The 24,143-nt window shown below is 42.5% G+C and overlaps 1 protein-coding gene across 2 annotated transcripts; it reads right to left on the bottom strand.

Moving 5' to 3' along the window:
• Positions 1–399: 399 nt before the first annotated feature.
• Positions 400–24,143, bottom strand: gpsm1b (G protein signaling modulator 1b). 2 transcript variants are annotated; one of them, XM_079363832.1, is made up of 14 exons: positions 23,850–24,143; positions 14,396–14,617; positions 13,644–13,779; positions 13,342–13,484; positions 12,655–12,778; positions 11,456–11,571; positions 11,130–11,285; positions 10,126–10,234; positions 9,896–10,010; positions 8,528–8,598; positions 8,265–8,435; positions 3,427–3,586; positions 3,109–3,314; positions 400–2,685 (listed from the first exon to the last, which is right to left on the bottom strand). In XM_079363832.1, exons 1-14 carry the CDS (start codon positions 23,909–23,911, stop codon positions 2,485–2,487), a joined length of 1,992 nt encoding a protein of 663 aa, XP_079219958.1. In that variant the 5' UTR covers positions 23,912–24,143; the 3' UTR covers positions 400–2,484. The 2 variants fall into 2 exon arrangements, with proteins under 2 accessions (XP_079219958.1, XP_079219957.1); XM_079363831.1 differs by having other exon boundaries at positions 3,427–3,589; positions 23,850–24,142.

Genomic DNA, 24,143 nt, shown 5'->3' with positions numbered 1-24,143 from the left:
GATAGTAGTAATATAATGCTATGGCACTGTTGAAGTTGTCTCAGTTATACTAAGAGTGTGTTATTGCAGTTAGTGGTAAAAATAGAGTTATAAAAATAATTACCATCTATATATCTTCTTCTTTTTTTTTTTTTTTTATTAAGATGTTCTACAAAGTGAGAAACTAAAACGTTGTTTACAGTCTTACTAAATCTCTGCTGAGTAACCAGACTGAAAGTTAACCAACAGGTTCAGTTGGTTCTTTGTGCTTTGTTCAAATAAAGCTCTGGAAATCTAATCCAGTCAATGTTTAGTTGACTCACTTTCAAATGTCTGATTTTTTTCCTTCCTCTCCAGGTCGGTGTAACTCGAGAGGAGTTCTTTCTTTAGCCAATAGAAACATGAACCAAGCTCCAGGGAAACATCTGAAACATTTTATTAAAAGCATGAAGGGACATATTCATGTCCTCAAATGGAACATAAATACAAAATATATTTATATGTACAAATTATGGCAGAGACAAATACAAGCGTAGCAGGTACCGTCTAAAAATGTTAATTCACAACAAAAGAAGAAGGACTATGAACGTCAGCTCCCACTGTCTTGTTTTATCAAAGAGGCGGATCGAACACAAACAACACGATCCGATTCTGGTTCTGAATACTAAGGTTCAAACGCTTTGAGGTACAAAAATGAGGTATGTACTAACTCTCAATAAAAAGCAAGCCCGCACTGTAGGTGAGGTGGAGTACTTCTGAGTACAGTACCGAAACACCCCAACCATCCTGTCCGTCTTTGTCAGCTTGGACATGTCCTCACAGATGGACAGAGACGTGGCCTGAGCTTTGACTGGTTTTGATAATGCACTCGAATCTTTACGAAATCATTTAGAAAACATGGCCACATGGCTGGTCCACGCTGGCCACGTTTTGTTTGCTGTAACCAGAGAAAGCAACAGACTGGTTGTCAAAAGTTTACTTTTTCGAAATGTGTTTTCAAAATAGAAATAAACCTTCGCACATCCACTTCATTAAGACGGTTGCGTACGAGATGTCCATCAACAACTTGGGTGACCTTGAGGCACACTGTCGAACCTGCAAAAATAACCCATTTATTGGCTACGTTTCAGTACTAAACCTTCATCAAGATCAAGTACAGAAAAGTTTGCCTGATGAAGGTCTAGAAGCAAAAACTTGCGAATAAATGTTGCCAATACCACGTCTTCGAGAAAAATGCTATCTCTGTTTTCTTTTCCTTTCCAGGGCTCATGAGTTTGTTTACATTTTTGGTCGCCATGGTATCGGTTATCATCATCGCTTGAGTTTTACCTGCATCACATCAAAGTTTAGAGACGACCTCTGGTCAAGAGCAGCGAGTGTTTGATTCGCCCTTTAAAAGTCCATACATGGTGTTCACCACAGGGTGGCAGCACAACCTAGAGTAAGTGTGTCAGTATTGTTCATGATGTAAGATTCTTTACAAAAGGGCGTCCATATGATCCATCTGCTTCTATTTCTGTGTTAAGTCATAGTGGTGCGGGCATGAATCTGTTATCAGACGTAGAGAACATCACGGGCAGCAGCTAGCGTTACTTCAGAAGCTAAGCAGAAACATTGATAGGAGCTGGAATTATCCCAAGACTCTACTCCTCGACTCGATAAGAAAGCAGCTGTTATCGGATCGTTTTCTCGGTAAGCCTTGGATTCTTGGAGCTGTCACGACGTACGCCTGTTTAGAAATGCACATAAATCATCAGTCGTCATTCGGCCTATCCATTTAAACCATGCTCTCTGTTTTGTCTTGGCCAGAAAACGTAAAGCACAGTGGGTGGCAGGTTGGAACTGATCAACACGGTCAAACAATGTATGAACATCCTCAATACTGATACTGCACCAATAACACCAGCTTTCAATGAGTGCTGGGAACCATGAAAGTGGAATGATTAAAGCAGCGTAATAAGAGTGTCACTGAGCAGATACTTTTTTTTAAATTCAACTCGTTCGATAAAGACAGTCGGTCCGGAAAATATCATCAAAGTCTTTATGAAACTGGTTCAAATATCTTTTTGTTTCTGTCATTTCTGCTTCGTGATTTCCTCACACTCAAGCTCCCCGTCCATAATAACACTGTATGCCCATCATGTGTTACCATAGTAACACTTCTCACACAATGGAATACAATCTTGAGTCTGAGAAAAAGGAAAAAAAAAATGCTGATTAAGGCATTGGATTGAAAACCTTTTTTGTGCTCCTCTCCATCCCTTCGCTGTCAGCTTAAATCCTGCCTGCTTTTCCTGTTATAGTTACGCGCACACACACACACACACACACACACAGCTTAATACACTGAGCGAACATTTGACAGGGCACCACCTATTGCACATTAAATGTATCTCGTTATTAAAAAATCGTGTTAGTTCACCCTTCAGTGTCGCCTTTACATGTTGGCTCATCTTTCTTTCTTTCTCTTTGACTTGAAATGGCGCAGCGTAGAGTTACAAAGTTCTAGCTGGAAAGACCGCCGGGGGAGTCTGGCTCGGGGGACTCGGGGCTGTCCTGGTCGTCCTCTGGCAGCTGGACGCGCTGCTCGTCCATACGCTTCGCCTGAACTCTCTGGATCAGACTGAAGAAGTCTTCGTCAGGCACTGTGGGGGCGTGGGGGCCGGCTTCTGGTGGGGAGCACCTCTGATCATCAATCCGAGAGGACTGCAGTCGGAAAGATGCACAGATTAATGACAAGGACTCCAGGGTTCAAACTAGTAGAAGACTTTAAGCAGGATTATGAAAGTAGCATCCTCTCTGTTCTCCGTATTCACCCCCCCCCCCTCCCCCTCCCCTCTGTGCTCCCTCAAAAGCCCCGCCCCTCACTTACATGCACGAGCACCATTGGTCCAGCAGCAGATATCAGCTCACGCTTTGAGAGTGGGCTCGTGCATGCATGGAGTAGAGAGGCTTGATTGGTTGAATAAAATGTACTGACAGTGGTGTTTAGAAAGGGTTAGATAATGGATTAATGATTACTGTCAGGACCTAAAGACGATTTCAACCAGAATCGAAAAAAAGTGTATATCTGGAGGAAATGACCTACCCTGCCTTTAAGCACTTGTTTGAGGTAAATCGAGTCCCTACCTGGCACTTGATAAGCATGTTGAAGAAGTCATCGCTGGGTTCTTGGTGATCTCCTTCGCCCACCAGGTGACCCAGATTGTTGTGGGTAATCCTCAAGCCTGGAAGATTCCCAACATTAACCCGCTGATCATCCAGACGGCGGCTCTGAGAGCTGGCAATCAGGTCGAACAGCTCCTCCGTCTGGGGGGAGGTTGTAATCGCAGGATCTAGAAAAAAACAAAAAGAGCTTCATGAGTTGGTGTTTATAAAAAAAGGAGATTAAACGTCCTCATAGTGAAAACAAAGAACCGAACAGGTAAACGGTTCTCAACAACCGACCTATCATGTCGTTCAGCGATGGCATGGAGTTGGCGCCACCTTCTCCGTTGTCTCCGTTTTGGGGCTCGTCGAGATCGCAGCGCTGGTCATCCATGCGGCTGCTCTGGAACTTACTGAGGAGGTCGAAGAAGCAGTCCTCATCTGAGGGGTCCCGGCCCAGCTTCTGGAAGGAAAACAGCTGATAAGTCAAAAAAAAACAAAGAAGCACAGACAGAGCTGGCTCTCTGGATTTGTAATTCAAGGTTTTATTCCCTGTAGGGAAATGCAGTTTAACTAATCCCATGATCATAAGAGTCGTGATGTGAAGACAAAATCATTAAACTTTCGACCTGAACTGATTCACTCAGAAGAAAAGGACTTCCTGCTGAGAATACCTTGGCCTACATACTGAAGGTGGTGCAACGCCATAAATATCGTGTCAAAAAAAACTCCACCTATTTGCCTTTAAGTTAAGTTGCCCTCACAGTGGTGGCCTATAAAAACAAAATGGATGTAGCTCTGTCCATGAAAGACTGCAGAACGATGCCAGTTGATTCACAAAATATTTTAATGTTGTCCTTTCAGAAAGTCGGCAGCCGCATCACTGCTGCTTTAAACTCATTGCTAATTGTTCTATTAATGTCTGCCCACAAAGCTGGTTAACTGCGTCTAAGCTGTCACACCACCACACGCCAATATGTGCGGATAAAGCTTCAATGAGCTGGCACACGCGTCCTGAATCAAACGAGCGGCGTATGACCACGTTCAGGAACGGCGTGAAGACGTTAACCTGCAACGAGAGCTGGTGACGCAAGCTCCGCTCGCGTTGGCCACCGATGACCTGCAGAGTCATCAACATGATAACGTGCAGCATATTTCAGTGGCATTTAAAACAGCCACTTGGATTATTAACACCGTGCTGGGCAAACGCACAAGATAAATGCTTTTAGAAAATGTAGTTAAACAGTCTGAATTTAAATAAATCCTCAGCTGATCTTCACCACTTTAAATTATCTTTTTGTTGTACTTTTGGTCATTTACTTTCTTTACCAATTGTAGGGGAAAATTTTAAAAAAAGCTCCCTTTCCAACTTTCATCAGTCAAAGCTTTCAAACACAACATGAGAATATAGACGGAGGCTCTAATCACCGATCAGCCAATCAATGGCTCGATCGCTGTTAGTCTTTCTCTGGATCGCATGGTTCCACACAGGCGGCCTCTGACAGTGGCCATTGTTTGTTTTCAGATAACATCAAAGATTTTCTAACTCAGTGTGGCTGTGATCACGCAACAATAAAAAAAAAGAGGAGTTGTTCACATACGAGAGATTTGAAACACAAGGAGGCTGGTAGGAGAATGTCTCTGTCTTTGAAATAAAAAAAGATCATTGTATTTGTAAAAGGGAACCAAATAGAGTTTAGGACTCGTTTTGGTACTCACGTCACATCTGACAAAACATCTAATCATCAAAATCAATACATTGATAAGGAATCTTCAACAAAATGTCCCAGAGCGAGTTTACAGGAGGCGGAGAGCAAGCTTCAAAACCAGTCTGAGAAAGTTTATGGTCTACAAGATGTTTGGCTACTTTAAAAAAAAAAAAAAGAAGCTTCAGTTACAGCAACCGTTTCATGATTGAAGTATGTCAAAGAACCACAGAGTTGGTTTTGTTGAGACACATTTCACTCCCAACTGGTGGAAGGAGTTCAGTTTGCTTCACAGGAAGATGTGAACTAGGTCAGCGTCGGCCGGCGCCTGACAACTTTTAAAAAAAAACAACAAAAAACGATGCCCTCGACAACAACGTTCAACTTAAAGCTCTTTCCCTTACACTGCATGTGCTCCTTAAACAAGTCAACGAAAAGGTTCAGAGAAAACATCGGCATTCGTGTCAGAAATCAAAGAGTCAATAACCCTTTTGTATCCTTTGCACCATGTTGTTGTTTAAGCTTTAAAAGACATAAATTAACTTACCAGCAGAACCTCGACTTTGTCCTGAAGTTATGCCTCTCTCTCTCTCTCTCTCTCTCTCTCTCTCTCTCTCTGAGCTGTTTCCCTCTCGCTCGGTGCACACGCCTGGCTCACACCTCCCTCTCTCCCACCTCGCTTAAAGCCCTCGCTCTCCTCCCCAGCTGCACTCCTCTCCCTCCCATTACTTTCTCATATCCGCTCCTCCTGTATTCCTTTTATTCCCGCCTCCCGTCTTTGCATCTCTACCATCCACTCTCTCTCTCCACTTCATCTCTGGCTCTCTTTCTGTCTGTCCGTCTCTCTCTCTCTCTCCCGCTCGCTCTTTCGCTCTCTGCGGCTTTCCTGCAGGCCATTTTTGTCCTGTTCGCCCACTGTGGGAAAACAACTCATTATCAGAGACAGAGGAGGGGGGGGGGGGGAGAGGGGGCTGACCCAGTGGGGAGGGTGGCAGTTCTGTGATCAAGGTCACATTATCAGCAGAGAGGAAGAGGGGGATGACAGGGGGGAAAGATGGGGCACACAGTCATGAGCAGATTGCATGCCAACAGCGGCCGCCAGCAGAGATTTTCTACCGTCATATGACAAGAAGTACAAATGTTAGCGCTAGCTTTTTCTAAAACTCAACTTAAGAAAGCTGTAAACTATTGGTTCACGACAAACACGCCAAGGAAAAAAATAAGTCTTCCATTTGATTTTTTAGCTCTTTGCACTCTCTAATCATCTTTGGCTTCTGGCACTGCTGTCCTCTGTCCTCGCTCTCTGCGCAGATCTCCTCTCTTCCCTCTCCGTGTTATCCAATTAATCAAGTAGGCCAGAGAGAAAGAACAAGAGAGATGTGATGACCATCAGAGAGAGAGAGAGAGAGAGAGAGAGAGAGAGAGAGAGAGAGAGGTTTGTGAAGGGGGGGGGGGTGTTAGTGTGTGAATGGATGAAGACCGTGCTTCCTAGATCATATCACGATTCACTTCACTTACCTTAATGATTCATTTTACCCCAGCCATCACATGACTCACCCACTCGCCTCTCAAACACAGACAGACTAGTTATTGAGTTTTTTGGCCTCTGCCTTCTTTATGCAAATGTGCGCCTGATTCAGAAATCCCCCTCTTGTACAGCAACATTTTTAAAAGATTTTTTAGGGGGCTTTTAATGCCTTTATTCTGGAGACAGGACAATGGATAGAGTCAGAAAGTGGGGGGGGGGGGGAGGAGCCACAGGTCAGATTCGAACCTGGCTCTTGAGGGAGAAGTCAGTGTACATGAGGCATGCACACTGACCGATCCCCCCCGTACAGTTTTAACCACTTCGGAAATGAAGAGTTGACTTTAAAACAGTCTCTGTACCAGGCTGTAAACATTTTCATTTCTGCTGTCAATGGAACCTCCTTTCACCTTTTGCTTCACATTGGCTGTCAGAAAGTCTCGTCCTCGACTCTTTACGTCAACCGTTCTCGTACTTTACTACGACCTAAATTGAATTTTCCCTCGTATTGTAGTTTGAGGAAAGATTGGCCAAAGTTAGCAGACACAACTTCAAGCGTCTTTGGGTATTTACAAAAGTGCAAAAATGCTACGCTATGACCAACATTGAGCTCTGGATGCTATTTCTAGCCTTCTGTGATGAACTATCATTATGCAGCACAGTCGTTGTTTTTTTCCCCTTCATGTCAGCTTGTTGATTACAACTATTAGCTCTGCCACGATAAACAGCACGATCAAGTATCCTGAGGCCACGGAGTTTAAAGTTCCAACAGCTGTGAGAAGGCATACGCTTGAAGAATCTAGTTCACAGCAAATGGAGCAGCGTCGTTACCTCGTGAGAAGACACCTTTACACTGTGCGTGACTTCTTACGTCACATGGTACGACCTCCAGGGAAATTAAAGGATATGTTCCACATTTCCCATTTTCTCTTTAAGTCTAAAGCCCTGAAGACATTTTGGACAGGGCTGAACAGACAAGTATGGAAAGTCATGAAGTGAATCCAGTACTCAGCACTTCACTACCCTTCATTGCTCTCCATGAAAAAACAGAGTCCTCTATTCAACTGTATAATGAGAAGATCTTCCTTTATATCAATGCTAGGTGTAGACCAACAGAATCACACTATCGCTGCGTTACCTCAAAGCTGGGAATGACGTCATAACCAAGTTGAGCGTGTTCCAGTTGTAGGTCGGAAAAGCAACATGGACACCTCCAGGAGAAGCTTTGTTTTGTCAGCTAACACCAGACGATAAGGACACACCGTTGTTTGGCTTCAAAAAGCCTCTTTGTAAACAAATGGGTCATGTGACTGATACTATGTCCATGTTTACTACACATGACTGTGTTGACAGACGACAAAACGCGCAAGAGGTGGATGAGCTGCGGCCAAAAAATGTGTTTCAATGTCGTTTGTTAGGAATAGTGTGAACATCTTGCACTGCACTTTATTTTTCTATTATTACTTCACAAAATAAAAGCATTTGAATCTTGAGTCTGTCACGTAAAAAAAAATATATCCTATTTTTAACAATGTTAATCCCTATTATTATTTTTATTTATGTTTCATAATGTTAATTTGTATTGTTGTTTCTTAACTAAAAGCCCGACTAGGAGAAGTGTTGTGAATTAGCTTTGGCTAAAAACACTGTGACGCATACATCAGATGACTGCTCAAACTTATCTGTGTGTTTGTCTCTGTCCCTATTCAAATAAATAATTAATAAACTGAGGAGAAGAATGAACCCAGTCTGTTTAGTAAATATGAACCTCCTATTAGCTTAGCTTCTGAAAACAGTAAGCCTAGCATTGTCTCTTGGTGAACTTAAACAGGGCAACACATATAAAGCACAGCTGTGTCAGTGCAAGAAGTTAATGAGAAGAAAAAAAAACATGTCTAACTACTCACTGGCACTGGAGGTGGGACCTGCAAAGTGATGTCATCAGTGTCGAGGGGCGAGTCCAACCACGGCCTTTCGTCTGATGACTGGCTGTCTGGATAGCCTTTTCTTTTACCCGGCTGAGACAGCTGACTCTTGGATCTCCTGGATATACTTTCTAAGTCTGGGTTGTCGCCATTCTGCAGTCACAGAGTTCGTGTTGTTAGTGGGATTGATGATACTCGCGATCATATTTAGGCTCTCTCAAATAAATGAGTGAGAGACAGCTCACCTTATCTGGAGAGTACTTCCACAGCTCTACGCTGTCCATGCTGTTTCTCTCGGTGAACTTAGGTCTCGCTCCTACAGAGGAAATCACAACATGAAATAAATGAGCATTACTTGGTTGCATAATGTTGCGTAACTGTTCTTCTCAAGTCAAAGTTAGCTCTTTGTGTCTTCTCTGCTGCAGCCAGTTGTGTCAGCTCTGGTCTCATGATGTTTGGTGTGGATACGTGGTTTACTCAGACAACCAAGCAAACAAGCTGAATGAGAGTCTGTTTGCCAGCTCTGCACCACAGAGGGAAATGTAGGACATGGGTGTGAGTTTTTTGGCCCTGGAGGACAGTTGGGGAGCACAAACATCACACAACACTCACCTGACTCCACAGATCAAGATAGTATATGAGTGGATCTTTCACACGTTGGAAGTAATGTGATAAGAAGAGAATCTAAAAGTCAAAGTCTTTTAGTTTTTGAGGATTTATTTTTTTACAAACTAATCTTCCTCAGACTCGAGGTAAACACCTTCATGTTCTTAAAAATAAAAATGTCCACACCTTCGGTCAGAGTCACATTTAGCTTCAGTTCAGACATAACACAGACAGTGTGAGTCTGTTATGACTGTCTCAATTTAGTTTGACTTTTAAATGGAAATCTTGTGTACACAAACAAAATTTCAGTGAGTTTACTCAAGCCCGCAAAGTAATTTGTTCAAACACTGAAGCTACAGGAGGTAAATCTTACAAACTGAAAATACATTTTAAAGTATATCTGTAGTTTAAAGTTGATAAAAGCACATTTTCAAAACCTCTCTGGCGAGTTTTCTCTCATGAAATACTTCCATCAGAGATTCTCTGTCGATTTATTGCACTTATTTTCTTTCTATTTCGGTGAAGGAGGCCCCAGACAGCATGCACGCGGCTGACCCTGACCACAGTCTGCAGCGCGCATCAGACAGGTAACATCAAAATCAAATATATGCACACAAATAAGGAAGCACATTCAATCAATTTATGTCAAAAAAAATCTCGATTCTTCTCTTTGGAGTTCCAAAAATTGTTTGTTTTTTTGGCGTTCTGCTAAGTGCTACGGCTAGCTCTGTCAATCAGTGGAAAGCCAAATAGAGCAGCAGAAAATTCAGCCCATCTCTCAGATGACTGGAAGATATCCTGAAGTATGGACTGATTGAGAAATTGACTTTGAATCAAGAATCCAGAATCATTTTGAATCGAACCGTGAGACTAAGCTAATGAAACTAAACAAATGATAAGTTTGTTATGTAAGAAGACAGTTAGCATCAGTAACACAATTCAATTGTTGACTGAGTGAATATTTCATTCCCCAGTGGGAGAGAGCATGAAATGACTGAATGTGTCACCTTGCATCTCAAACTCTGAGCTGGAGGGGGAGAGGTCACTCTCGTTGACCCCCAGAGCCTCCATCAGCTGCTCCACGTTCATTCTGGCTGTCAGTTCTCCGTTTCTGTCTCCAATCTGAGGAAGAAATAAAGCCAGAGAGAGACAAACGCCGCCACATGCTGTCAAAACATGCTGACTGCAAAAACACACATCTTCCCAAAAAATGAAAAAAAAAAAAAAAAGGCCTCACTTCTTTGGAGATGTCCAGGTGCTTTCTGGCATAGTGAAGAGCTTGTTTGTGGTTCCCTAAAGACACGTATGCATTCCCCAGACTCCAGCAGGCACGGCCCTCCCCGACTCTAATGACACAAGAAATACACCAACCACTGTTAGCTAAATATACGTGTGTCCGTGCATGTTTGTGAGTATACTTTGGATCTTCAAAGAGTGAGGTGCACCTCCCAAAAGGACTTCAGCAGGGGCGCAGTGTGAGAACAAATAAAGCAGAAAGAAATAGCTGTAAACATACGGTTAACTAACGTGTGGCGGGAAGTGGAGAGATGGGAGGTTTTTTACAGAGAGGAGACAGATTCTGGAGAAAACAAAAAAAAAAAAAAGAAAAGTAGGCAAAGACTTTTAGCTTTCTGTGGAGACGCAGTTCCCACATCTGTGAGCAGGATGAGGAGAAAAGCAAAGAGCGTTCAACGCTGCGGGTCGACGGTGTTCTGCATTTACTCTGACCTACACTGGATCAATCGTTTATGAGCATCAAACATGTGCACTCATTGTTCCCACTAAAGTAGAGGTTAGCACATGAAGGAGATATTGGCGATGGCAAGATTTTACAGCTTTTACCTTTTACATCTTACTCCGTCGCTGTCCTCTGAATCTAACTCTGTAACTTGTGTTTTTTAACTTGTAATAACATCTACACACTTCATTCTCTGCTATTCGTTGATTGGTTAAATGTTTTAAATGTTGCTGCTGTGTGCCCTTGAATTGACAAATAAAGTTTTTTGAATTGAATTTGAATTTGAATTGAATTGACTTTGTTGCCAAAAGGACAGATGACACAAACAATGTTGAACGAAATCGAAAAGATCTTAAACAATATACTAGTAATCTGGAAGGTGTTTAAAAATAAAGGTATTTGAAATCATGAAAAAAAAAGAAAGAGATGTTTGAATGCTGTTTTTCTGTTCTTACAGAGGAAGCTCACTCTCCCACACTTTGTAAACCCCAGTATTGCTCTACCTGTCTGTGAGCTCCTGGGCGATGTACAGGTGTTTCAGGTGGTAGTCTATGGCCCTCTCGTACTGCTGCAGGAGTGTGTAGGTATTCCCCAGGCTGTAGCAGGCCTGAGCTTCCATCACCTGGTCCCTCAGCTGCCTCGACAGTTGTAATGTTTTCCTGCAGTGAACAAAAAAAAAAGAAACACGAGGTGAAGGAGACGCTGCCGAGGTTCTGGTGAATAAACGCATTATTAAGACGTTTTCAGGGGTTCAAAATGTTGTTTTTTTAGAGATCTTGTCACTTCATGTTTTCTCCACTAGATGTCACACTCCCCTCTCTCTCCTCACCTGTAGTACTCTGTAGCTGTGTTGAACTGGCCCAAGAATATCAAGGCATTTCCAAGGTTGCTGTAGGCACGACGTTCTGCAGCTTTGTCCCCAAACTCTTTAGCAATGGATAATCGCTGTGAACAACAAAGCAGAAAGGTCACACACATTATTTCCCCCTTTTTTTACACTGAGCATTTCAATACAGCCAGTTTACACAAGTACACTTTTCAAGCTTTGTTTTCCGCCTGAGATCACGAAAGATGTGACGCTGCATCCAAACCTTGTTCCCTTTGAAAGCAGCGTGCTCTCCTCCACGGCGCACTGATAGCTTCATGATGGAAAAGAGATGAAAGGGTGGCTCCTCCCACCAGAAAACAAGTCGTTTCATGACGAGGAGAGGAATCATGGCGGCGAGAGAGGCAGAAAGCCCGAGGCCGTGTTTGCCGGTGATTCACCAAGAAACCAATTTTCGCACATTATGTTTTCAAAGAGAAGCCTTCAGTCCTTGAACGCAGCGTGTTTTTGCTATGCCAGGTAGATTTAGATCCAAGGAGATATTTCATCGCAAAAGAGCTGAGATAAGTACAAACATGCAATGGATCAAATCAAATTCTGGATTTTCTTATTCTCTGTCACAGTCCTCGCACTCTGACTTCTTTTCTAACCTCACTTTTACATGTAAAATGTGTCTGAGACTTCGTGTAAGGCACACACATGCCAGGAAGTCTAGACAGATGAAAGTGTTCTGCTTCAGCTTCTATCATGCAGACATGTTGGATCACACACATCAGTTGTTCCAGTTACGGCTGACGACAGACTCGCACACCCACGAGGCCACAGATGATGACAGGGCACCCTACAAATGTTTTCTGTAGCACCGAGGCTTAAAGGGAGGACACTCAAAGATCTCTGGCTTTGGTGTATAAGCCACCAAAACACCCAAAAGACCACCAGTGACAGCAAACACACTCGACATAAATCAGAACGACACGTTTCCATTTCGTTTTAAACATGCGCTGAACAAGAAGGGATTCCATCTGATTGGAGGGAAATGTCACGGCAGGGTCACGCTGCTGCTGCTGTGTGAGGGGAAACAGTGAGACCTGCTCTGGCTCTAAAAGCTCACTGCTATAATAACCAGGCCCTTCAACAGGGCTTATAATCTTATCTATGCACTAGTGTTAAAAAGATGCTGGCAAACATTTTCAATGTCTCACCTGGCGATGAAACTTGATAGCTTCCACAAAGTTTCCCAGCAGGTAGTGGGTGTTTCCCAGGTTCCCATAGGCCCGCCCCTGAGCCGCTCGGTCTCCAAGCTCTTTGACCAAACACAAGTTCATCCTGCAGCGAGAAGCACACACCAACTTACTTTCAGTCACCAAAGTTCAAATATAATCAAAGATGGGATTTGGTATGTAGAATAGCAGTTATTTAAAGGAAGCTTCAATTTCTCTGAATCCCAGTTGGGAAACAGGAGAACAGTAGCAATCTATGAGGCTGGTTTTAAGCAAATGATATGACAGTGAGAAAATGTGGGATGATAAGGAGTGTAATGTTATTCTGTATGAGTCAGAAATATCTTCATGAAACACACTACAGTAAAATCCTGATGTCTGGGCGGCTTCTTGACGTGAGGAGCTGGAGTTCGTACGAGCCAAGACCGGCTGTACTGCGCAGATATGATGAAGAATAGAAGGGCTATTATTAACCCGAGATGAGTCAAAGTCCGGCTAAAATTAGAAGCACATGTCCATTTAACAAGACCTCTATACATGCAATTAAAAAAAGCTAAATATTTCAAGCTCATCAGTGTTGCTGAGTGATCTGTAATAAGTCCATTTTAGCCGAGCTTTCCTCTCCCGACTACCTGAATGAGTCTAATTTCATTTGTCAACAGCACATACTCATAAAAGCCTGTAGCCCTTTGCAGTGTGTCTCTGACATCAGGAGGCAGGTCGCCAGGTTCCTGGGTGCAGCCCCATAACTGCTGTTTGCCCTTCGCATGAAACACATTACCCACATTGTACAAAGCTCTGGCCTCTCCAACCTACGAAGACATAAAAGAAGACAGAGGATGCGGTTACAGAGAAAGAATGATACGCACAAGGATTCTTTGCAGAGAAACACACATCTGTAGATCAACTCTAAACAGAATGAAGACTTCCTGAAATGTGTTGTCGCTCTTTGACGGGTACAGAGAGGCTACCTTGTCTCCTTGCTCCTGAGAAATATCCAGATGTCTTTGACAGCACACAACAGCTTCATCGAAGCGCCCCAACACTTTCAATGTGTTGCCAAGGTTACCGCTGGCTTTCCCTTCTCCAATCCTGTCTCCTATTGTTCTAAAGAAGTGAAAATAAACAAAGAAAACAATCAACAATGTTGACGGTAAGCCAAGGACGACAGGTTCTTTAAGTCAATATCATTAAGGTAAATGGTGTCATTAAGGCTCTGTGGGAAGACTTAATTGGGAGATGCTGCACGGTAGAGTTTTTAATTGGCTCCGAGGAGGCTCACCGGGTCTCAGTGGCCCCGCTGAGCCTGTAATGTAACAAGGTAAATCTCTCTGGGGTCTTTGATAGCTTCCCTGCTGAAGAAGCAGCTGAAGAAGCAGCTGCACTCACAGCGGGGGACGCGATTATTCGTTCAAGCTAAACGTCCTGCTGCGAGTTGAAGACTGCGACGTTATGAAAGTCCCCTCACTTTTCTTTGAGTTCCATTACTGAACACAATGTCAACGCAGTTTAAATCCCTGCTGCTCCTGTGCCCCTGATGAAGTCAATAAAACCTTTCAGGGATGGTACGTTGACGCTTTCTGGTCTGAACCCGTCTGTACCTCAAACAGCAGAATCATTAGCATATCCGGACTACGTTACCGGGTGGAAGTGAGGGCTAAAACCAAAGTTTGGCCACTTCAAACCAACGTTTGTAGTTCAGAAGGAAAGGTCCATTCCTCACCTTGCCAAAGTAAGGTCATGTTTGTGGTACTCCAGGGCCTTTCCATACTCCTTGAGGTAAAAGTAAGCGTTTCCCAGCTGGCTGTAGATGGCACTTAGGGTCTTCAGGTCGTCTGTGCCGACCTGCACGGCTGCCTCAAAAAACGCTGTTCCTCCTTTAAAGTCCCCGGCCTTGCATAGTCGCTCTCCTTCCAAGGCCAACTCCAAGCAAGAGGCCTCCATCCTACAATGGAAACACACACACACACACACACATGTTGACACATGAACACGAGCATTAGAACAGATGGAACAATGTATATTATCGGGGACATTTACAGTTGCACTGTAACATTGGTGAAGAACAAATTGCCAGGATCACCATGACAACAAGGTCTGTAGCCATGTCTGTGGACTGTTGCCTAGCAACCGAGTCCAAGGCTCTAAGATGAGCACCTTGAAAAGTTGTTGCAGTTTATCAGTCTCTTCTATCAGCCTGATGTTTAGAGTCAGCTTTATAAAAACATAGACGATGTATTTATCTTACAAAAGTCCTTTGTTTGGGTGAAGGAAATTAAAAGCAACCTGGCCTTTTCTGCACTGTAGTCCATTGGAAGTAAAAACACTGAAGTGATTCATTTGCTGATTTTGTTGATTGTGAATGCAGGCGTAGGCACATTTGCAAAAACACTTCATGGTCTCAAGTGCATCTCTGCTCCTCTGATTTGCAAAGCTGAAGTTTAAGAAAAACACAATTTTCTGGAAATAACCATCAGAAGCAGAGTGAAGGGGGAGTCTTCCTTCCACTTAAACAATGCATTGGTTACCATGGCAACTGTTGGGTCGATGACAATGTTAAGGAAATATGAAGGAGTCTTTTGACAACTTCATTTCGAGCATCAATATGTGATGGAAACTTTTCAAGTCATTTGAAAAGTAATCTTCTTTGCATTTAAGATCCAGTGAGTAGTTGGTCTTTACTTTCAAAACACTTTACCCATCATGACAAAGGAGTTGGCTGGTGTGATAGGAAGCATAAGAAGCCCAACTCAGTGACTTGTAGCCAGAATCTGTAGACTCCAGATTTCTGGTATAATCTGGGATAAAGTCAGCCAAATTGGCCGCAGCTTAAAATTCCAGATAAGGTATTAGAATAAAGAGTTAAGAAAGGATTATCCTCAAATCTTATCTGTTCTACAAATGGCCTCATTCAAAAAAAAAAATTACAAACGCCCCCCCGTAGTAGTTTCACCTTCATTAAGAAGAACACTGGAATGGTAGTTCATCTATTTTACATGTGCATTCATGAAACTGTGATATACACTCCTTCCCTGATGTAATCATGTGTCACTCTCTCTTTATTCTGCTCATCTTATTTAAATAATAGTTCTGTTTTCTTCATGTAGACTTGTTATAATCCAGCTGTGTACATGTTTGTGTTCTGGACACAGCCGTGTTGACATGAACGAACTTGAACTAAAAACACTTTTTCATCTTGTGTCAAATCTAACAATTCATTCAGCACAGACCTTTTCTATTTTGTCACATGAGAATAATATTACAGTTGTCTCCGTTGTTGTTATTGCTTGACAAACACATTACTGACAGTGTTGCATTTTTCAAAGGATTGATTGTAACTAGTAGAGTTTTGTTCACTTTACAAAGATGCAATCCTCAGGTCAAATGTTCCTACACGATCCATTACTGCTACTAGTGATCATCTCTTGCCAAATAAAATGGTTCAGAATACGTGAATGTATTTTTGCAGTACCTGGTTTTTTGCTTGGTTCTTGTTTTGTCCACATATGCCTGCAGCTCCATGCGTATAGGCCTTAGCATTGCTTGAGGTCGGGGTCCATGGTGGACCAGTTTACAGACTGCGATCTCAGCTCCAGTCAGAGGGCAAGCCTCGGATGCCATGAGGTCAAGGGTTAGAACAACTCACCGAGGCAAAACAATCCTGAGGAATGATCAACTCTGTACAAACAGATGGAAGCTCATTCAAGCCGTACATATAAAACTGATAATGCTGAACCCCCTGTTATCAGTCGATCTGGCTTACTGATTTGAAATATCCAGTTAGTCTATTCTCTTAATTTCATGTAGCCTGGTTAATACTTTAATACTCCATAACAATCAATAAATGTCAGCAATGTCACGGCAAACTTGAACACAATGCAAATGGACCTCCGAGACACAGTCCAACACCCGCCAAGAATCACATCTGCTGCCCGAGTCCTCAGGAACTTTCCAAAAATTAAATGGTGAACTCTCTATCCCACGAGGCTCGCCCGATCGGAGGGAACAGAAGATAGTTCTTGATCTAAAAGTCTACCCAGGTCAATTTCACCAATCCAACAGAATGCAGTCAAAGAGCTGAGATGTCCATTGCTGTTCTGTCATTCAGTTCATATATTTCCCATAGAAACACCAACGCCGTTCTTTTGATCCTCTTCCATGAATCCGTAGCTGAGAGCCATTGTTCGGCCTTGCCAGAATGCTTTAAAAGAAGGAGGCTGTAATAAAAGCAGATAATCTAAGCGGGAGCAAGAAGAAAGCCATTGACGGCACAATACAAGTACAAAACTTCTTAGCTTGGACCTTGACCCAATGAGAGACCGAGAGGAAGGATGAAAGAAAGGCAGTTACTAATCCAAGGACCTGCACCTCTTTGGTTGACAGCACACGGTGCACAGATTGGCCAACACTAATCCAACTATCTGCTGACACTGACAGATAGATTTTTAGGTCACCACCCCCAGCAAAGACAAAAAGACTAAGTAGGAAAGGGACCAATAAATGTCAAGACAGTGATGGATACATTTTAAGTACTAATTTAAAAAGATGAATTGTCTATTTTTCGCTTCAGTTTCAGTCAATCGACTGTAGCAGTCTACACAGGTCATGATTTGTAAGTGCTTTTTAACACCACCCAAAAACAACCTGACCGATACTCAGTGCTGTTCTTGAACCAATACAGTCCACTTAAACTGTTGCTCCAACTGTGCTAGCGTGCAGCTAATAATATCCCTGCTGTTTAGACACAGTCTAAGGACATGGAAACATTAATGTGTCGGAAGGCTTACCCCCGCTGTATCTAATAACATTAACAATGGCTCTGTTCCATTATGGTGCATCAGTACCCTGGACAGCATCCACAAAGTGCCCAGATGGAACGCAGCCACATTTACCTAGAAACTAAACTTAAATTCCACACACTAACAAAATGTGTGGAAAATTTAATTTCATGTTATCATACCAATATCATCATAGAGTGATGTGCATTACTAAGCAACCTTAGGCTGCTCTGTCAACGTTATAGTTTGAAAAAATGTAATGACCCAACCTCCCTGAAGCTAATGCTGTTGCTGTTATCATCACCAGCTAGAATTAAATCCCCTCTAACCTTTAAAATTCATTTGACCTTGGGGGGGATAATCACCATGACAGTGTCATCCAAAATCGTCACCAGGATATTTTTTTTTCTTCCTTGTTTCCTCTTAACCTTCAGTCTGTCTCGTTTTTATACTGAATCAAAAAACGTGACAAAGAAATATTCTGTAAAATCAGTTAAGATACAGTTGATGATTCACATAACAAGATAGATATATCAGTAGTTTGCTCATCGCAGTAAATTATGCCAAAACATTTATGTACAAACCTGTCCTGGACATTAATTTACAACATGGCTTTCACAATCATTACCTGAATACTATCTAAATCATCTCACTCAAAGCAGTAAGTGCCATATTGCCAAATGTTTTCAGTCTTTAATGGTACCATGTTCTATCATATCATTAGACATAACCATTCAATATAGAGCACAACAGAGCATTCTAGTATTTTGGCTCCAAGGCCTTATAATTTGAGCTTGTTTAAGGGCAAGACAAACATATACGGTCATCTAAACCTTTCAGCCGTCTGAGTCAGAGGATGACCTGAGGTGACCTAACACTGTCTTCATTGCTTATGACAAGTTCTTGCTGTTGCCCCTGGGCTACGAGTACCCCAATCATCTTCAAACTGACAACAATCAACCTCTGTCATCATTCTTTAAAGTAGATCAAACCAGTAGTTCAACCTGGAGGTAACGTCTCTGTAAAGAGGACAAGGTTATGTCCTTGGCATCAAGTCAGACATATAAAACAGACACAGGGGAAGAAATCTTCCACGTCTGGAAGAGTCCTTCATGGGGAAAAGACCAAGAATGTAGAGATCCCAGGCCCGACCATGTCATCAAAGGAGGGCCACCGGGTTCATTGTGGTGAGACTACTCTTCAGTAACAACAGGAAAGGTAAGGTGTTATTAAAAGCAGCAAGCAGAGGGATGACGGTACAGAATCAATGCATTTACAAAGACCCTAGGAGAAAATACAAATGGGACAAATTCAATGAAATAACATCAATCGCCTCGTTAGGTGTTGGGCTACCAAGCGACTCAGGAACCCTACTGTGTTAAACTCTCAGGAACTCTTCTGAATGCCATTCCTACAAGAGACGTGTCCCCCAATGTGTGCGTTTGTGATGAAGGCAGTCCAACAGTTAGTCAATCTGCTTTAGGTGTTGATATCAATCCAGCCATCTTAACTCTTTGTTATATTAGGTTACTACAGAGCAGAGAAAAGAGCTTATTCTTTATGCCCGCATGTCAGGGTTTATCTGATAACTGCAAAGGCCATGGTGAATGACTGACATGCTTAGCATTCTCGTGTCATAGAGCAAAGCTTTGTTTAAGGGCTGGGTCCTTCAGAGGGCACATTTGAAGACCTATGACGTCACAGTGGCACATTAAAGGATGTCATATTTCAAAGGCTTTCTCAAACAGCACTCAACATCTTGTTTCCTTGGGCATCGACAGACCCATTTGTCCCAACATATCCGGGGAATCATTGCACAACAATACAAAGGATCTGGTCGACCCCTTAAGCCACCAAGGTATATGATTTCAAATGTAATAAATGAGTTTCTATTCAATCAAAAAGCCTCCAGTCCTAATGCTCAAAAAAAAAAAGTGGGGGGGATTGAAGCTTAGTGTCAAGTTTACAAAGTAGGAAGTTGCAGTGCAGATGGAAACAGGAACTCCTCCATAGAACATCAACGGTGGACATTCTAACAAAAAGTCCCCAATATATAACAAACCCACAATATCCCCTCACCATAGGGGTACGACGTCGATTGTTGCACTTGTACATAGCTTATTATTCCACCTGCTACTTATTGCTTATTTTAGTATCTCTATTCTATTTTACACTCTAAATTACGTCTATACTTCTGTACTGTGTTTTTGAGCACAGTAAAAAACAGAATTTCCTCCTGGGATAAGTAAAGTATTTCTGATTCTGATCAAGCAGTTGTATCCATGATGTTAATTACGACAAAGTTCAAATGTATGTTATCCCTTCAACTAACACTAAAGGTCTGCTGCCTCACTTACAGAAACAACGGCTTCTTTTACAAAGCTCACAGATTTAACAGAGGAAGGAGAGTTTTAACTTTATCTGATCTAACAAACACATGGCCGTGGAGAAAATGTGTATGACTGCCAAGAAGACCGACTGTAAAAGACTCACTTTTTATTTGTTCTACGATGCAATACACAAAAGACAGAACTGTTTCCGTTTGACAACAAGGAGCCAGAATAAAAGCCAAGTATCCATCCAGTCAAATGGTGAAATCTTCTGCTTTTCAAGGACCTTAATGCAGCTTCTTCATGAGAGCATTATATTGGTTAGGAGAGAAAATACACAAACCACAGAGAGTCGTAAAAGCCTAAACTTTAAAACAGACTCTGGAAAAGGGGTGTAGTCTGAAGAAAGGCTGGCGACACGGTTAAATAAATAAAGCTGTGCAGTTGTTAAGTTAGAGGCCACAACACACCCTCACTCTGAGATCAAAGTCGATAACTTTAAATCTTCTGGATGTTTCAGCGCTAACAAACAGACAAAACAGGCGAATCATGAACTTCTCAAGAAAGGCAGAAAACAAAAGAACATAGCACGGCCGTGCTTCATTAGAGGACTGACACAAAGTGACCTTCATTCTTGCCATGCTTGTGGTTAGCGTGAGAGTGAATCGGAGCAGTACACGATTGTGTAAGTCTTCCATTCTCTCCTCTTCTTACCGCTTTAATTGGTCTGTTTTGGAGACCCTTATCCTATAATAGTCTGCCTGTGGTTTAAAAGATACAGTTCCCAAAGTGCAGTTGCCATGGCATTGTTCAGACCAAGTTACATATTGGAAAGGTTTCAGACAGTGAAGAGGGGTTAGTGTCTAAACTGAGCTACGCGTTGTGCTTTAAGTGAAAAAAGCTCAAATCTGAGAAAGGACTTTTGAAAATCAGTGATGTGATGATATGTTGATTTGTTACTGATGTAGTGACTGAACTAGAGCAGCTGTGCTACTGATGGGATGAGCAGGAACACTGTAAAAGACAACAAGCTAACATCGTCACTAAACTGTACTGCGTTGCATCCATAGCCACTGCCCGCTGAAGACTTTAGTCATCTTTAACACTTTGAATATTGCTATCACAACAAAGAACAACGTAGTCGCCCATTGCATATTTTTCTTGTAAATTTGTCCACCATCTTGGAAATTATTCCATGTTTAACCTCAACACACGACTGAAATGCTGAACTATCACATCGCTGGTCTCAAATATTAGCTGACTTTTGAAAATACTGCAGTCCAAACGCATTTCCCTGCATGTGACATTCATGAAGACTGAAGTTCATTTTCCTTTGGAAAGTCGAAAAGAGTCAGAGATTGAAGAGATGAAACGGATAAATCCTGAAATGTTCCTGTTCTGGGAGCATATTCTCCAATTAATCAGATCGATGTATGATGTATTGAACGATGGCAGTCTTGCAAAATATCAGTTCCCTCAATTGCTGTATCAGTAATTGTCATTGTGGGCAACATATAGCGTATCATATTGTGTTGTGAATTAACCAATGAATCCCATCCACAGTGCATACTGTCTACAACACAGAAGGTCATTGTCAGACACAGACCATAAAGTTTTATGAACACATGATCATGAGTGGTCTTCAATGTCCAGATGTACAACAAAATGGCATATGACCCTAAAGAATCCGGTGCTTACTGACTTCAAATGTATGTAAAAAAATAACTAAAAAACACAAAAATGCATGAAATTCTTTTCTTAATGAATGTATCCTATGTCTCATATTGACAGTTCTACCCTACTGTCCCTATTATTCCTGGCTCGGTTAACAAACTCTGTGCTCAGAGTCGTAACTCTAGCCATAATTACAGAGTGCCCCGGCCAGTTGTCAAGGAAACCAAAGAGAAACTCTCGAGGAATGTTTTCTCCTCCTGCAGTGCATGTCGCTTTCAGTTAGAGCAGAGCTGTCTCCTTTTTGCTGCTTTTGTCTGATTCTCTTGTAAAACCACAATAACCCCCCCCCCCAATAATTCAGTCTCTCCTAACCCAGTGTCTGTAGCAATATAAGTCGGATATTATCCTGTTGTATGGTCTGTCTTTCTTTATGCCAAAAACACACAAAGGGTGACGTCTGTTGAAGTACGTTATTTAAAAATGGATAAATTTACATTAAACTGTCGTTAAACATGTCCGCAGAACTGAATATGTTATCCAGAGTAGTTTTTAATGAGGTGTCCAAAACGAACAGGACACAGAGGTCACTTTCAGGATTCATCCTTATTTAAATACTTATGTATGTTGTAATGCTCACTTTTCAGAGCCTCATGAGTCAATAAGGAAACAGAATCGTTGAAACACCCCTTCAGTTTTTCTTCTGATAGTCAACGATTGGAATAACTGTCAAAATAAAAGCATTTTATAGACAGACAGACAGACAGACAGACATTTGTGCATGTCATCAGTGTTTTGTTACAAGCAACAAAAGCACAGGTGGTTACTCCCAGCCCTCATGGCAGAAAGGTCATGTATTGATGTAATGTGTTTGTAAAATAGAGGCCAAACACTGAGAGAGGGCGGGCCTGCTCGTACGATCATCATAACCAGCACTGTTAGTCAATCGTTGGATTTGTCTTTGTGTGTCACCTCACTTCACAATTCAACAGTTGTTAAAGATTCTGTCCAGGCGCTGACTGTCAATAAAACTACAAAACACAAACACGATCTTCTAGAAGAACACAAAGCAGCTGAACAGGAATCCCACACTGAAAGATTTAACCTTGATCCGACTGTCAGGGTCGTTTAAGAAAATCGAACCACTCGGATCCTTCTTCCAAACAGTCCGTGGGTTTGACGTGTGCTTTGTTCTACTTGGCTGATTCACAAAGACGCGGAGGCATCCTTATGCAACCAGTGTTGTTGTGATTCGTAATAATCAAAATGTCAAAATATGAAACAAAGACAACGTCGTTCTCGCAACGTCAACCAACATCTGATCAGTGTGTGGAACAAAAAGAAGAAGCAACCAACGATCACAGGCCAACATGTGAAAGTGAAAGATCAGCCAGTGACCCGCTTTGTTGCTCGTGACAAAGAAGTGAATGGAAACTTTACTGAAAGTTCAATGTTTAACTGATTCTCAAGAAATGGTTTCCTTTTAGTCGTGTCGGCTTGGATTTGCAGCTCTAAAGAAATGAATATATTTTAATTTTATTTTAATATCAAAACAATTTGAGTATATTTACAATACGCAGACATTTATCACACAAAATATTTTATTGAAACAAAAATGTTAGTTGCAACTCTAATAACTTGTAGTGTATAAATACTTACTCTCAGTTTCTGATATTTTTACATCGAAACTTTTAAATCACCGTTAAGAGCCACTGAACCATCGATGACTGTTAGTTGGGATTGGCTTTAAACGACAGTTAAAGTTGTACCTGTCTTGTGCATGCACATACACAGCCACATACACAACACACAGTATAGAGAGGAGTGTGTACATTGCAAATGAGTAGCAACATGTTTATTACCTGTTCACCAACTATGCAAAGAACAGGCTTAAACTGAGAACATGTTGACAGCTCCTGCTTACTCAAAGACATCCTCCATGGGCATCCTGTGTGTGTGTGTGTGTGTGTGCGTGTGTGTGTCATGTGTAGTCTTTCACACCCCTCGTTCTTATCCCTCCTACGTCCACATCTCATGAGGCTCCTCTCAGTCTGTGCTTCCAGCCGCAGCAGCTCAATGACCCGAGCCCAGGAATGGAGGCTTGGATCCGGGCTAGTCTGGCTAGAACTGTGGCTGGGTCCTTGAGCCTTTTTTTTAAATCAGTGAAAGCTGTGCTGGTCAAGTTCCGCCTGCCTTGGCTCCTCCTCGGGTGAGCAAAGCGTTGAGCTGGCAGCCTTTTCTTGTTATCCATCATGTCCCCTTTTCAGCCGCTCCCTGTCTTCCTTCTCTTTCCCTTTACACTGACAGCCATTCAAGGACACGCTACAAGGCTGTGACCCCCCCCCGTTTATCGATGAACCCCCCCCCCCCCCCCCCCCCCCCCCCCCTTGGTTCTTACCTTGAGTGCAGCCTCTTGCTGGCCAGATCCTGGTCCACACCGTTAGCAGCAGACTGAGCCATAGAGCCGCTGCTAATGTTCCTGCTTCCTCCCACTAAGAGCCCCCTTCACAGTGTTCTTCCCCCGGAGACAGCTGTCCTCTCCTCTTTCTCAAACCCGTTCCGCCTTTCTTTCTTTCTGTCACTCCCTCCCCTTCTTTATTCTCCCTCTCTCTTTACTACTGTCTTCTGCTCCCCCTCTCACCCTGCACGCCACAGCAATGGCAGCTGCCTAGGAAGTGAGGTATTGTGCAAA

Source organism: Symphodus melops, assembly GCF_947650265.1.
Source record: "Symphodus melops genome assembly, chromosome: 16".
Lineage (NCBI taxonomy): Eukaryota > Metazoa > Chordata > Actinopteri > Labriformes > Labridae > Symphodus > Symphodus melops.
The sequence above is the reverse complement of the archived record's forward strand: the minus strand, read 5'-3'. Positions and strand labels throughout refer to the sequence as shown.

What these genes read in the sequence shown, in the direction of transcription:
- gpsm1b (XM_079363831.1), bottom strand. Translation starts at nt 23,911, where the DNA reads ATGGCTCAGTCTGCTGCTAACGGTGTGGACCAGGATCTGGCCAGCAAG. An exon ending in CTATCAAGTTTCATCGCCAG is followed by an intron (nt 11,572 to 12,654) that starts GTGAGACATTGA and finishes TGTTGTTCACAG; the next exon opens with CGATTATCCATTGCTAAAGA. An exon ending in AGGTCCCACCTCCAGTGCCA is followed by an intron (nt 3,590 to 8,264) that starts GTGAGTAGTTAG and finishes TTTTCCTTCCAG; the next exon opens with AAGCTGGGCCGGGACCCCTC.